The 16,517-nt window shown below is 37.3% G+C and overlaps 1 protein-coding gene across 5 annotated transcripts in view; it reads left to right on the top strand.

Moving 5' to 3' along the window:
* Positions 1 to 16,517, top strand: part of mbc (myoblast city) — a 99,331-nt gene that overhangs the window by 9,927 nt on the left and 72,887 nt on the right. For all 5 annotated transcript variants that reach the window (XM_071657890.1, XM_071657894.1, XM_071657892.1 and 2 more), the window contains exons 9-15: positions 2,031 to 2,141; positions 3,640 to 3,769; positions 4,449 to 4,658; positions 6,306 to 6,463; positions 8,728 to 8,845; positions 10,404 to 10,572; positions 12,708 to 12,907. In XM_071657890.1, the coding sequence (XP_071513991.1) occupies positions 2,031 to 2,141; positions 3,640 to 3,769; positions 4,449 to 4,658; positions 6,306 to 6,463; positions 8,728 to 8,845; positions 10,404 to 10,572; positions 12,708 to 12,907 (1,096 nt within the window). The remainder of the gene's footprint in view (positions 1 to 2,030; positions 2,142 to 3,639; positions 3,770 to 4,448; positions 4,659 to 6,305; positions 6,464 to 8,727; positions 8,846 to 10,403; positions 10,573 to 12,707; positions 12,908 to 16,517) is intronic.

The following is a 16,517-nucleotide window of genomic DNA, read 5'->3' as shown; positions in this document are numbered from 1 at the left end:
ATACCTACACAGCTTTCCATGGTTTACCCCAGACGCTTCACATGCCCTGATTCAATCCACTGACAACACGTCAACCCCGGTATACCACATCACTCCAATTCACTCTATTCCTTGCCCTCCTTTCACCCTCCTGCATGTTCAGGCCCCGATCACACAAAATCTTCTTCACTCCATCTTTCCACCTCCAATTTGGTCTCCCTCTTCTCGTTCCCTCCACCTCCGACACATATATCCTCTTGGTCAATCTTTCCTCACTCATTCTCTCCATGTGCCCAAACCATTTCAAAACACCCTCTTCTGCTCTCTCAACCACGCTCTTTTTATTTCCACACATCTCTCTTACCCTTACGTTACTTACTCGATCAAACCACCTCACACCACACATTGTCCTCAAACATCTCATTTCCAGCACATCCATCCTCCTGCGCACCACTCTATCCATAGCCCACGCCTCGCAACCATACAACATTGTTGGAACCACTATTCCTTCAAACATACCCATTTTTGCTTTCCGAGATAATGTTCTCGACTTCCACACATTCTTCAAGGCTCCCAGAATTTTCGCCCCCTCCCCCACCCTATGATCCACTTCCGCTTCCATGGTTCCATCCGCTGCCAGATCCACTCCCAGATATCTAAAACACTTCACTTCCTCCAGTTTTTCTCCATTCAAACTCACCTCCCAATTGACTTGACCCTCAACCCTACTGTACCTAATAACCTTGCTCTTATTCACATTTACTCTTAACTTTCTTCTTTCACACACTTTACCAAACTCAGTCACCAGCTTCTGCAGTTTCTCACATGAATCAGCCACCAGCGCTGTATCATCAGCGAACAACAACTGACTCACTTCCCAAGCTCTCTCATCCCCAACAGACTTCATACTTGCCCCTCTTTCCAAGACTCTTGCATTCACCTCCCTAACAACCCCATATATATATATATATATATATATATATATATATATATATATATATATATATATATATATATATACATATTATCCCTGGGGATAGGGGAGAAAGAATACTTCCCACGTATTCCCTGCATGTCGTAGAAGGCGACTAAAAAGGGAGGGAGCGGGGGGCCAGAAATCCTCCCTCTTGTTTTTTTTTTTTTTATTTTCCAAAAGAAGGAACAGAGAAGGGGGCCAGGTTAGGATATTTCCTCAGAGGCCCAGTCCTCTGTTCTGAACGCTACCTTGCTAACGTGGGAAATGGCGAATCGTTTGAAAAAAAAAAAAAAAAATCTGGCATTACCATGCAATATAGAAAACATTGTTTCATCATCAGCAAGAGCACCTGTTGGGGAGGTTTAGTTTTGCAGCTAGTGCATGACATAGCAAAGTTGCTGGTTGACAGATATGAGGAACTTCCAAGGCAAATACCTTGGATGGCTTCTCCAGCTCTATGGATGCTGAGTCACAGGTTATGCTTCCTTTCCTCAGAGGGCAATGTAACTGTAGTCTTTTAGAACTGGAACAAAAGTTCTTATATATCTCAGAGCATATTTTCTCTGAGTTGTTCATGGAACTCTGCCTTTGTTGGAGACATGGTTTTTTTTTTTTTTTATGTCATATCTCATATTTTGTATAAAAGGTATGATTACAAAACAAATAGGTTTGATTCACTTGGTGCCCTTCATCTATAATATCTCGCTTTGGTAGTAGCAGTCTCTACCTATACATAATGGATGGTGAACTAATAGATTTGAAGAATGAAGTCTCCATTTCTTGAGCTTAGTTGCTTGCATCTTTCTGTTAGCCTCTCTTCTTTTATAGTGACTATTGGATAACTGACCTCATTCAGGCTTTGTATGTTTGTAGATTGAACACTGGTGTAAAGTATAGTCTATCGATTGCTGACAGTTTTCAACTGCTGGTATGGGTGTTTTCTCAGAATCTTGATATATTATTAAAATTCGGTCCACCTTGCCATGCAGTGAGTGAGCAAGTATTTTAGTTATGATATATGCGAAGAAGGAAGGACCACCTCATTCTTAAACCTTTTATTTTTCATTTTTTTCAGACCTTTTGGTGTAGTGATGATGGACGTCACATCACTAATACAGAAGCAAAAAAGTGTCACCGTACCCTCCAATGGTTCACAGGAAGTGGACCAGTTTGCTGCATTTTATCCGTGAGTTTTGCTGCACTTTTATTTGAATGTGTTTGAATGATTAATTGCATTCATATTTATGTGTGAGTATATTTTGTTGTTAGTGTAAACAAATGATTAACTGGATTAACAGACTCTGATTTGAATTATTTTTACTCCAGTTGCTCTTTTGGGGACTTAATTTTAGAGCTTGAGGGTTTTAGGGGTGAAGCCTATTTGGTGACTGACAGTGAAGTTAGCCAACCATTCTGTCATTGTTATAGAAGGTGGTGTCAAGTATCTTTTGCATGATGATTTGTCATGAGACAGTGTCATAGTTTTTGTTGCTACTGATGCTACTAATATTGTGCTGGAGGGAGGTGGGTTATGGTTGGTTATAGCCATCTAGGATATGTTGTGTGAGTTATATGTGTCATTTGATAATGGAGGGATTGGGTCTCAAGCTATGTTGCATGAGTGAAATTCTGATGATAAAGGGGTGGGAGGAGAGAGATTTGAATGGTTTGGAAGGTTTTAGGCTTGGTACTAACTGGCAAGTTTCCATGTGTCAGGGATTTTGTTGTGAAGCTGGGAGTGGTTGCAGATGTCTGTAAGTGCTTAAATTTGAACTGGGCCAAAGAGTTTTATGCAGAAGTATGATATGCTGTTAGGGCCTGTTGCAAGGTTTTGATTGCACTGCTTATGTCAGTGGAAGTGAAGGGTGGGTGAGCACTTGTTTCAGAGTGGATTTTATTTAGATTTTTTATGACTCTGTTTAAGGGGTGTGGTTGGTTTGTAGCTGAATTTTGAGGAGTGTTTCATGAGTATGTTTGTAATTAATTTTGGGGAAGGATTGTCATTGGATTGGGTCAGAAATGCTTTTTGCTTCAGGGCTAGGTTGGTGCAGGAGTAAGAAAGAGGTGTAGTAGTAAGAGGAGTGTGTATGAATGAGCTGAAGAGTTTATGCTGAAATGGTTTTGGCATATTGATAGGATGAGTGAGGAGATGATAACTAAGGGGTAATACATGTTAGAAATGGAGGCAATAAGGAAAACAGGGAAACTGAGTAGATGGAAGGATGGAGTGAAACAGGACATTAGTGTTCATGGCCTGTACATGTAAGAGGTCGTGAGGTGTGCATGGGATAGAGGAAACTGCACAAGAGTTGACATATTGTAAGCAGGCTGAACCTGGGCATATGAAGCAGTTAGGGGTAGCAACAGAAAGGTCTTTGGGTCTTGGTTGTCAAGAGAGGCCTCTGGTTTTAGTATATTATATATGACATTTATGAAAATGTTGTGATCTGTTTCCTCTTACTTGATTGCATTCACCATAGTTGTTTTTGCTTTCTAGTTATGTTTTATCACTAAGTGCCCTTTTAGCAATTTGAAATTATAGTAACTTCTTGTATCAGAAAGAAAATACTAACTGACATTTCACAACTTTTTTATTATTCTAGGATGGACGAGCAACATTGTTATGTCACCATTTGCTCAAGAAGTAAAATATTGTAATTCATTTTTTCTTATTTTCCCTGCAGATGTGGAGAGAAGGAGACTCTGGACTTGAAGAAGCTACTGTCATCACGAAGTGATGCTGTAAGAGATAATAGAACAGGCTTCCAAGGGATTTGGTTTACATTTCAGTTACTTAATGGTGATTTAAAACAGGTAATTGTGATAGCCATCCTGATTCATTACAATTAAGAGTATTCATATAAAGATATGTATGAAAGCCCTGTACTTCTTTTGTAGTCACCTGTAGCTTTGAGGATGCACAGCAAGCAGGAGCATGGAAATGATAGATTCCTTTGGAAGATCTTCAACAGACTGTACTCCTATCTTTCCATGAATTATGATGTAGATTAACCAAAAGTGATAGTTCCTGGGCAAACTCAGGACATTTTTTTGGAAAGAGTTCCAGGATTAATAATGGATGAATAAATGTTAGGTATACATGTATGTAGGTGTTATGGATTCCTCTAGCACGAGGTTGCACTAAATGAAAAGTCACATTTGATGAGGCTGTACCATTGGGATTACGATCTCGTTAAAGAACTTCTCACTCCAAAATAGTCCATATTTTCCTGCTGCTGTGCAGCCTTGGGCTGCAGGAGCCTCTGGAAAGAGGTCCTGGATATCACCAGGACTCTCTCTACAAAGAGGTGTTTTTTTTTTTTTTTTTTTTTTTTTTTTTTTTTTTTTTTAAGATGCTGAACTTAAATGTAAATCCTTTTTGTGAAAGATCTTTTAAAAGATATAATTGTAATGGGAGTACTTTAGCCTCAGACTTTTTTATGGCTCTTATATGAGTCCAGCCTTTGGAGTTAATTTTTGAATTCATTTGCAGCTTCAAGAGGATAATGCACACTATGTGGCACTTCGAGATGTTCCTGTAGCTCTTCGTTTGGGTCTATCTGATGTTATAATGCCTGGAGATGTACGCAATGACCTTTACATAACTCTGTTATCAGGAGAGTTCTCCAGAGGAGCCAAGACTTGTGATCGTAATGTTGAAGTTACAGTCCGAATATGCGATGAAAAAGGAAATTTGATACCCGTAAGTTAAGAAATGATGAATAATGAAGTTTTCTTAGTTATGGATCAAAATTATTTTGCATTCACATAGATTACTGTCATATTTGAAACTTGGAAAACATAGGACTTCTACAGATTTGGATAGCTCTCACAGGACCTTTTTGGAAAACATAGGACTTCTACAGATTCAGATAGCTCTCACAGGCCCTCTTCCTCAAAACCCAATTTCTGCATCATTGAAGCTTCTTCCATGATTACACCACTTGCACATGTGCTCACTAGCCATGTCCTTTTCCGTTTTCCCTTGCCTTTGATTTTTCTGCATATTCAATCTTTGTGTATTCACCTCCTTAGCTCTCCATCTTTTGCTTTATCAGTCCCTCTTTGGTATTTCCCTCTAGTGTACCCATTCCTTTTTCTGTCTACAATTTGCACCATACATATGATAATTATGAATCTTTTTATTGTCAGTAGACAAAAGGGAGTACACTCTTATTGAAGAATTTCTCACTTTAGAGTTCATCCTGTCCTTGCTGATGAATGTAACATTGCCTTGAAGCTGCAGGAGCCCCTGGTTTTCGGGTCATAGGATTGAATGATAATGATAATTATAATACATCTCAGATATTTCACCATCAGAGTGAAGAAAAGTTATTAATCTTTTCTTCTCAAGGAAATTAGTTTCTGCTTCACCACAACCGAAATGGGAACTTTCAGAAGTCTTAGGCCTTGTACAGTTTGATATTTTTGATAGTTTATCCCTAAACTGTCTTCCTATGAAAATTCTTTTCCTCATATCCTTGATTTCTGGGAGAAAAGTTAGCGAATTACAAACAGTATCCATACACAGGAATCACTTATGGGTTAGCATGAACCCCAGTTAGATTTTTGGCTAGAATGAAACCAACTGATTTACAAATAGCCTTATCATAAACTCTTGGAGGACTTCATCAAGAGAGCATCATGCCTTTTGCCCAGTTAAATCTCTTAAGAGATTTTTGAACCTTACCAGCGATTATACTGTACCTTGCCTTTCAGTGGACAAGGCTCTCACTTTTTTGCAGCATCAGTACCCTTACTCCAGTTGTTGAAATTAATGATGTTTGGTGTTGACAGTATCAGGATTTTTGTTCAGCAGGAAATAGGTTACAGATGGTACAACCTTTGTCACCATGTGTTTAATTCTAACATGGTTAGTTGTAATGAAGTAAATATTTTATTCAGAAGTAATTGCTGCCTTTCTACATTAGGGAGCCAGTATGATGTTAGAGTCTTCTCTCCTTCCCTTGTCAGTGGTTAGCCATTAGTTTGTCTCTTCTTACGTTTATAAGATATCTTGGATGCTTGCTGTAGAGATATTGTTTTCAGCCCTCAGAATCTACAATTTTCATCAAGCCCCAGAGTGAGAAAGTATTAGATATCTTTTAGCAGGTCAAGAATACGTATGGAGAGTGACACTATTTGGTGGAGTATTTTTTTTCATACATGTTTATTATTTCCCAAATAGGAAGAGGAAAGGGAGATTATTAGGGTGATATTAGTAGATAAGAGTACTAATATGTAAGAGTTAACAAGCATTTGAAGATATAAGATATGCAGGTTGTGGTACTTAACTTTTTAGCTTAGGGGAAAATAAGTGGAAAATGATTATGTTGTATGGAATCCACAGGGTGTGATTCACCAGGGGTGTGGCAAAGGACCTCTTGATGAATATCATTCAGTTACATACCATCATGAGGGTAAACCAAGGTGGGCTGAAACATTTAAAATTGCTCTGCCCATTGAAGAGTTTAAGAAGGCTCATGTTAAGTTCACCTTCAGACACAGGTAAATTGCATTTGTGTATTCTCTTATTCTATTACCTCATGTTTAAGATAATGTATTTAGAATTTTTGACCCTTTAACTTACACAGATTTTTTTCCATCTCTAAACATTCAACTTTTTGTACTCTTACAGATGTTTTTATCCTTACAGAGTGAGAGATAAATAGCTTAAAAGTACATTTAGCCTTGTAATACGCATGGAGGGGTACTTCTCCAATGCTGCTAGAGAAAAGAATGGACAGTGCTTCTTTCATGCATCTTGATATTAATTTTTTTCTAACTTCCATGCTAATGGAATTATTTGCATTTTGTTTTTATTACTAAATGAACAAAATAATTTACAGATGTACTATACTTAGTTACTTTTTTTATACCATTTGCCTTTTCCCGCATGAGCGAGGTAGCATTTAGAACAGAGGACTGAACCTTTAAGGGAAAATCCTCACTAGGCCCCCTTCTCTGTTCCTTCTTTTGGAAAATGAAAAACGAGAGGGGAGGATTTCCAGCCCCCCACTCCCTCCCCTTTTAGTCGCCTTCTACAACCCACAGGGAATACATGGGGCGTACTCTTTCTCCCCTATCCCCCGGGATAAACTTAGTTACTTATGTACGTAAAATTTATACAGGTATTGTACTTATATATCAGCAGAAATAGGTAAATGTGGCTTCATTGATGCAAATTGCACATTTCTGTCCCATCATACTTGCAGGGTAAATGAGAGTGATTATCCCATAGAAGTATTCAGCACCCATACATGCCTCCCACCTTACCACTGTTCAGAACATAACCATGAAATTGTGGTTGGAATTTTCAGTTCGGTTATCAAATGTGGATGTTAGTCATATGGAAGAGATCTTTGTTTGTGATTGCTAAAGGGTTCATCATATGTGTATATATTTCTAGACTTTTTTCCTTTGCATTACTGTACATCATGATTAACTTCTGTGGGTTTTAGAGATGTGTAAAAGAATATTTTTCTTTTGGATAGTATCCAGAAAGCTGCTTTTCTCTTTGACCAAAGAGTTAACTGTGAGAGTTGGTCCAGGTCCATAAAGAATGGATCATCTATGAATATATGTTATATATGGCCCATGACAGTGAAATGTAGGTTTTGCAGGTTGTGGAAGTGAATGAAATTTGTAAGCATATCTTATCATATCTCTCCCTTTGATGTTTGAGATTGTAGATCTTTAGCTCTTTTAATCTATTATGGTAGTTCATATACTCCTGTCTGTTTATATATCTTTTGAAAAATTTCTGTATTCTATCGGTCTTGTTTGATTTGAAGTTGTTTTACAATTGACCATGCAAAACAAAAGTATTCAAGTTTACTTCTTTTGTATACATTAAACATTCTTGTCATTGTCTGCCTCTTTTTGCAAATATTCTCATATTATTTCACTCAGGTCAAAAACACTAGCTTTTCAGTATGATCCTTCATTCCTAAACACCTCCAGACAGATATTTACATGAGCTGAGCAATGCCTCTGGACACATTGAGTTTCATGCCTCATCTTCAAGGCAGCACACCAATCCTGTTGGTGACTGAAGCGGCAGTGTATGATAATTCCTCTCAACAGTCACTCATTTTCCAGCAGTGCCAGTGAGAAATTGAGCAGCTGTTAGCTAGATGTAGTGGGCCAAACAGATGATCATGAATTATTTGATGATGATGATGATGGATCATGTGGGGAGCAATTTTAGGGATACTAACTCTTTCAGCAAGAAAAGTTGACCAACAAGAGAGAGGAAAAGTTTTTCTAGCAAAATCAGAGGTGGCATTGCTAGTGCCTGCCTGACCTTGACGACACTGCATTTGATTGGGTTAGATGGAGATTTTTAATGTCATCAAGAAATTATCATTAACTTACTATGATAATTGGATTAAAAGATGTATCATCAAAGATAAAGCATAATAATGATGAGTAATCAACATTCTGGTGTAAGAAATTAATTTTTTTATGTCACATGTCAAAGCATAAAGTCATAAAAGTTAGTACAGTACATACTAATTCCAAAGTGTCATAGGTTGAAGCATTACTGCTTGAGGCCCTGATAATCCTTGCTGAATTTTCTATCCAAATTTGAGCCCTCTTCAACTCTCATCCATTGGGGCATAATTTGCATTCCAGCTATTGTTTCAGGAATGCATACGCCTTCATTTTATTACTTTTATTTGTTAGTTTCCCTTCAACACATGCCTCTAAATCTATTCATTAGAATTTGTAACTTCATAGTGTCAATAAGGCTGGCTGTCATCTTTCAGATCTACAAATGATGTGAAAGACAAAAATGAAAAGCCATTTGCTTTGTCTTTTGTGAAACTGATGCAGAGCAATGGGACAACACTGATGAACACAGATCATGAGCTGATTGTTTACAAGGTAAGAGTTATTTTGTATTTCTTTTTAATTATCTATCTATCTATCTGTCAGTATCTCTGATGTCTGTTCCAATTGGAACTCCCTCAAAGGGGTGGTCATGGCAATAGAGTCTCCATAACTAAAGAACTCCATTATTGATTCTGAGCCTTTAGTGCCTCACCTTTTACACGCCACTGGCAGAGGGCAAGTCTGTTGCATTGTTTGCAGAGGCTCTTATCTAATGTTCCTTGTGACTGCTATCTAATGCTCCTACCTGCTGCTTCCACCTAATAATTCTGCCTAAATGTTCCTACCTACTGCTTCTATCATTTTGCTAAAATGCAGGGCAGGTGCATAGTGCTAATTGCAGGAAAATCTGGAGTTATGAAGAATGAACTGTGTGAGTTAAGTGTTGTCAAGTTTTACATATTTACAACTAGAGATTGTACGTTTGTGGACAAAATGTCTGTAGTCCACATGTTAGTGAGGCAGAAAGCTACTTGGGTATATACTGTTTTACTCATTCATGGCAGAATAGGGGATACCGAATGATATGGCATTGCCTGCTGTACAGATTATTAGTCATTGAATGATTTTGTGACACTGAATTACTTATTGTCATATTTATTACTTATTGCTAGCCCACTGCCTGAACCTCCACTCAACTCCCTCACCGTTTCAAAGCACCCTGCCAGTAAATAATAAATTAGCTTTTACCTCACGTCTGCCATTCTATTGATAATCTCTCCCACCCTGGAGAAATGTCACTAAGCTTTGATGATTACTACTCTTTAGATGAGCTTGATGTTCTTAATATTCAAAGATTTTAAAACTATTTGATCCCTATTAGTTTTATTTTATTCAGAGAGTATTATAATGATGATGCAGGTTCAACAGCACTAATGTCAGAATTACTTACATCTGCTGCTCCTCATAAAGATTCTTTGTCCTTATACAATAATTGCAGATGTAAAATACACATTACTGTTGGGCTCAGAAACATCAAACAGTTGGAGAGTAGGCTAAAAAGTAATGTGCTTTAATTCATGGGGATTTGTAGTGAACAGTAAAGAATGGTGTTTAGAAACTTCAGAAGAAAAATGAAAGCAACAGTTATAATTTTGAAGAATGGGTTTATAACGGTAGTGTAGGTTTAGAGTTCGTGTTGTAGAAGCTCAGAAGTGGATGTGAAGTCTGAAGAGTGATTGATGCAAGGAATAAACAAATCATACTGAGTCAGATTACAATGAGAGGTGTTTTAGATTTAAGTAAAGGATGAAGAAATTAATTTTTATAGACATTAGATGTAGAAATAAAGATCTATGTTGTGGTGAGGATGTAAAGATAGTGGAAGATAAGAAGTAAAGAAAGATAGAGTGAGTTGTTACTTAGACAAAGTTGTTATATTTGCATAAGAAAATGAAGAAATGTTCTACAGTATTGGTGTATAGAGGAGTTGTTGCATGAGCAGCCCTGCTGTATTGTAAAAAGTGTATTTAGGGTGTCAACAGATTTATTGAAGGATCTTCATTTCCTGTAATGGCATTGATTTTCCTCATATTATCTTTTATATTTAAAGATTGATGGAAAGAAATGGAACGATAATGACTGGAGCTACCTGAATCTACCCTGGCAACGAATTAATGGTGAAGAGTTAACTAAATCCTGGAATCATGGTGTTGCCCCATCATTAAAGGATAGCTTTACCATATCAACAACCTTTTGTTCAACAAAGCTCACACAAAATGGTAAGATGTGGAGCAATGCACCACTATGATATCTGTTTCTTTGTCTACACTGCAAAGCTTAGGAACTCTTTACCACCACAAGTCTTCTCTAACATGTATGACCTCTCCCCTTTCTAAATGGCAGATTTTCCACTTCCATTAAAATTCTTGAAATATTTTCCTTATTATTACTCCCTCTTGAATCCTTTTCATATTTCACTGAACACCTATTTTTGATGTGGACTTAAGTCCATGACTGGACTGACTAATATCGGAAGAAAAAAAAGCCATGAAAATTCAGATCATTTCTATTACAGTTAAGTGTTTCATATGATTTTCATTTTCCATGATCATAGCTAGGATGACAGAAATTTCATGTTGAATATCACATTTTTCATTTGGGTTTATTTCACGGCAAAGTAGCAAATGAGGGGATGGTTACAAAATTTTACTCCTCAGTATACCTTGCCTTTATTTCTTTATGTTATGCATTATGACATAAGATTATTCCTGGGGATGGGGAAGAAAGAATGCTATCCTTGTATCTGTTTGCTATCACAGAAGGCAAATTGTGAACATAAGGAGCTTAATGAAAATTTTCATCAAAGGTTTGATCATTTGCGCTGAATCAGAAAAAGTTGAATAAGTTTACATATCATGATGCCGTGGTGCACATAGCCTAATTGAATTACTGTAGGATAAGTATGAATTATTGCTATGTAGGTAGAGTGGGGGGCATTTGACTTGCTTATTTGATGTCTGTTTTCCTCTTGTTTCTCAATTATCTCCACAATATTTGCCCCATGTTATGTGATATAATACATCATATCATGGTGTATGTAAATGCCCAAATTGCTGTATGGCAGCAAGGTAAGATTTGATTTGGCCAGCTGGTCTGTTTATTTCATGTTTTTCATAAAGGTTAAGCATATAAGTTTTGAATACCCTTATGTTAACTATTTGAAGACTTCTTTTGAAGAATTTCTTTTCTAATGTTTGGCTTGATATCTCAGAGAGTACCTTGAGATCTTCAGGGATTAGTAAGGTGAACCCTCCTTTCTTTCCTACTCAAACGATTTGAAACCCTTCTCTGAGGGAATATTTAGTTTTGGATTACAACTGTTGTCTTTGGCTTAACCTGGCATGTTGGTTAGAGCCATGTTAGTAAAGTACTGCCATGGTAGTTTTTATGAGGAAACTTTTTGTTTTTACCATTCTTATCCTTGGATGTTGAGACACCGAGGATCGGTACTATAGGTGATGAGCTTACTCCTGCAAGGCAGAGGATCAATTATGTATCATAAGATAACCTCTGGGTATGTTTACAATCAATCTTTTTCTTGGTTAAATTTTCCTGTAACTCTCCACATCCATGCTGCTTTACTCTCATAGCTCATGGAAAAAATGAATCCTGAAGAAAAAGGAGGTTTGAAGATTGATGAATTGTTTCTCCTCAGGGCTTTGTCCTGTGAGCAAATTTTGCATGTTTCTCTCCCTTGCTATCCTTCTCTTCTGATTGATGGTAGTTAGCATTGGATTTTGATATCATTTGTTTGAAAAGTTATGCAGTGGCTGACCTAGTACAGGTTGGCAGCCATTAGGATGGTAAAATCATTGCCAGGGGCTTCCTGATGATTAAACAGGAGTTCCAAGTTGATCTTTTGCCACAGTCACAATTTGGATGGCTTGTAAAACAGTAAAAAGCACAAGTCTCACCTGAAGGTGAGGGTTTAGAGATCCATTGGGATTCTTTCATGGCTCAAGGGATGCCACCATGGAGAGAAACAGTTTTTCATTCTTCAAAACTAGGACATCTTGAAACTGCTCCAAGATGGCAGCCACAGGGATGTCTGATGGGCATTTACATATCAGCAGAAGGCTGCTGATCATTGCAATAAAGGGAAAACATTTTTAGCTGCCTTGAACCAAAGTCATATTACATGGTCAGTAGTTGTAAGAGTTCAGTTGACATTTGGTAATTGTCATATTGAAAGGGTTAATTGACTCCATTCTCATGTAATTATTCTTTTAGATGGAACATGAATTTTACTTCAGGTTTCATTACCTACTGTCTTTAGAAAATTGATGGGATGAACCTGAAACATTTTTGTTCATATCCTTTTTACCTGAGACACTAATTATTATTTTCTTCTCAGCGGAGCTGCTTCGTTTATTGGAATGGGGTTGGAGTGGTTCTCCTGATAGAACAACTCTAGAGTCTTGTCTCCAAGGTCTACGGCGTGTTCCTTCAGAGGAGCTAATGGTATTCCTGCAGGACACCCTGGATGTGCTTTTGGAAATTCTCATGAATAACTCAACGGATGATGACAGTGACAACAAAGTTTTTGAGGCATTGGTCAGTTTTTTGCTAAATTTTATAGTGTTTAGTCAAAAGGATATTTTCCTCCTGGGATTTTGTTGTAGTAATTTGTTACTAATAAAGAGTTGGGGAGAGAAGAGTGATTTTTATTTCATGACATGGAAACATTGATTGTTTCCATTAGCTTTGTACATAGAATTATTTTGAAATAAGTAAAGAATTCTCAAAATTAGCATAATATGCTCATTGCATTAGGAACAGGGAATCAAACTTAAGTTTGGATGATAAATTTTACCATCACTTGATTTCCAGCTATGTATAATGATGTATGATCAGGTTTCAGAAAGGTTAGCTTCAATTATGTTACACTGGGAAGGGCTGCATGTAAGAGGTAGTTGTGTTAAAACGAAATAATTTTCCATTTGTTTTTTTCACCATGGATTTCTCTCTTTGATCAGGTTCATACAATATACCACTAACTGATACAGGGTCTCTCCAGGATGAGGAATATTATAAGGAAAAAAAGACTACAGGAAAAAATCAAATTTAAGGAAAAAATTAGAGGATAGTGGAGAGAGAATGCCACCCGCATACATATCTCCTATATTTCACAGAAGGTGGTGAAGAGGGATGGGAGTGGTTGGGCTGGACATGCTCCCCTCCTTGTATTATCACTTTAGAAACTGGAGCAGAGGAAAGGCTAAGTGAGGATTTCTCAAAGTCTTAAGCTGGGGTGTTTGAATGTGTGTGGATGTATCTAAGATGAGAAGTGAGAGCTCTTATGTTTGTTGAGTGGAATTTATTGTAGATGTTGTGGCTCAAAGTGAAACCAGGTTGAAGGTAAAGGGAAAGTATGGTTTGGATATGTTCATCTAGGTAGAGCTGGGTTAATGTGAGGGCAGGAGCAAAGAAAGGGGTTGGGACTTTGCTAAAGTGTTAGGGAGTGATTTCAAGAATGATATGTTGCTGTGGTCACCCCATTAAGGAAGTTCCAATTAGAACAGGCATCAGAGATATAGATAGATATGGTTTAGTTTAAAATACCATAAGGTGTGCATGATTGTTAGTGCTTATGCACCTTGTAGTGAGAAATATAAAGAGGAAAGGGGTGAATTTTTTGGGAGCTGATGGAGTGCTTCAACAATTTTGATGCAAGGGATTGAATCCCAGTGCAGTGGGATCTGAGTGCAAAAGAGGATGATGTAACAATTGAGGATGTACTTGAAAGGCAAAGGATTTTTTATGTAAATGAAAAAGAAGAACTTGTTGAGTTGTGTACTGAAAGAGTATTAATGATTGGGAATACTTGGTTTAAAATTATGTGTGGATGTTAGGGTTGGTATTTATCTAGTGTTTGATTTTATAGTGATTGATATGCATGCACAAGATATGTTGGATTTGAATACACTGAGAGGGATGTCTCATTATATCTTGTTTGAGATGATAAGGTAGAAGCAGTAGGTAGGACCATCATTAGGAACATTAGATTGGAGCCGCTGCAATCACTGCGCTAGACTTGCCCTCTACTAGTGGCCTGTTAAGGGTGAGGCACCAAAGGCTAAGAAGTAGCATTGGAGTTCTTTAGTTATGGAGACTCTTTTTCCATATCCACCCCTTTCAGGGAGTTCCAATTAGAACAGGTATTGGATAGATAGATAGATTGATTGATGGAGATGAATGTTAAACTGTGAAAAGAATGCAAGACGGAGTTTACAAGAAGAGTGTATGATAGTACGATTAAAGAGGTTGGTGTGAAAGGAAGACCACCTGTGACATGGGGTAATTGTGTGTAAGAGAACTGGAGGGAGAGAAATTGAGGAAGAGTGCATGGAATGGTGTTCGAGAGGGAGGCATGTAAGGACAGGGAGAAGTGGAAGTGGAGCCTCTCTTGCTATAGCCACCATTTTAATGGGAGTTCCCAGAGGGAATGAGTATCATACATATGGATGGATATATAATTATGAAAGTATGTAGTATTTTTAGGAAAAGAGAAGCTGACACATTTTGGATAGGAATGGTGAGTGAGTGAGATTATACAGAATATATGCACTTACAGAGAGACCTTGAGAGTGGTATACAGTGAAAGTAAATGAAACAAGGGGAGTTGAGGAATGTAAAGTATGTATGGAAGAATTGCATACTTTCTTGTTGAAATATGTGGCATATGATGTTAAACAATGAAATTAATGCAGTGAAAGAAGCAAAAAGCCCTACAAAAGTTGGGGAAGTAAAGAGGTTCCTATGATCTGTAGGTTAATATATATATTGAACACTTAGCTGCAAGAGAAGCAACTTTAAGAATGTAGACAAAGTCCAAACAAGCATGTTAGTGGGAGTAACCCTCAAAAGAGAACTTTTATTGACTTACAATACCAGTGGGCAAATGCAGATACCATGGCTTCTTTCAGCCTAAAGGTGCCAACTCAGTTCATTGGAAATGCTTTCCCAGCTGGATTAGGAATTTTATCACTAAGATAGGATGATGGGAATTATGTACCTTATGTACATGTCATGTGTGTCAGAAAGTCTTTAAAGATATTCTCAAAATGAGAAGGAAGCTTTAATAGTGTTATGGGCTTATGAAAGATTTTGAATGTATTTGTGTTGAGTAGAATTTGATATTTTGGATGACCATAAATGTCTGAATATGATTCACTCCAAGCCACCCTAAAAAATTGAAAGATAAGCATGAAGACTCTAACTGTATTAAGTTTAAAGTAAGATATCATCCAGGAAAGCATAATGCTGTAGATGCTTTGTCTACATTACCATTAAATATAGCCCAAAAGAAAATGTTGATGAAGAATATGTGTATTTATTCACATAAAGCTTTACTTCAGCTGTATTCACCATCAACCCTTTGGCTGCAGTGATCAAGTCGAAAATACAGATCATTGCAACTCGCAGTGAAAAGTAGTGAAAGTCAGCAGCACGTATAGAACTATTTGAGCAACCCATACATTTGGTCAGCACCTCCATGATCAAAAATCTGACCTGGAAGTCTGTATAGTCTGGCTTTCTGCCCATGCATGAGTTTAAAATCTCCCAGATACAACACTTGAGCCATTCACTGTCTCATGCCACCCTATTATTGATATATTGTCTATTTATCCTTTTCAACATTCTTTGAACCATAATTTAGATAAGCTATAGATGTCTTATGGAAGCCAAGCATCCTTTAGGTGCTACTGTCTACCTGCACCAAAGTCAGATGTCCCAACTAAAACTGACTCACTTCCCTGCTGGTGTTGCCATTGCCACCACACAGCAGTTTATTCATTATTCATTCTTGTTTTCCATTTTTCACAATGATCTAATTACATTATACAAGTTATAATATCAAGATATGCTGTGTAAGTGTATGATTTGTATTATGATGTGTAAATATATACAGTGATAATATACAATGTTTTGGAAGAGCATTCTATGAATTGGAAGTAGTGCTAGTTCCACTGGAATCCTTCCATTCTGTGACTTCCATTGAAATCCAGGACTTTAATTTTTTGACATTCTTTTCAGTTCATTCATTGTTATTAGTGTATATTATATATTATGATGTGTAGATACTGATATATGATAATGATATACTTTGCTTTTGATGGGTGCTCATGAGCTGGCAACACGGCTGCTTAGTGTCTACTTAAAT

Source organism: Panulirus ornatus, chromosome 65, assembly GCF_036320965.1.
Source record: "Panulirus ornatus isolate Po-2019 chromosome 65, ASM3632096v1, whole genome shotgun sequence".
In the NCBI taxonomy this organism is placed as follows: domain Eukaryota; kingdom Metazoa; phylum Arthropoda; class Malacostraca; order Decapoda; family Palinuridae; genus Panulirus; species Panulirus ornatus.
This window is presented reverse-complemented; position numbering and strand designations above follow the sequence as displayed.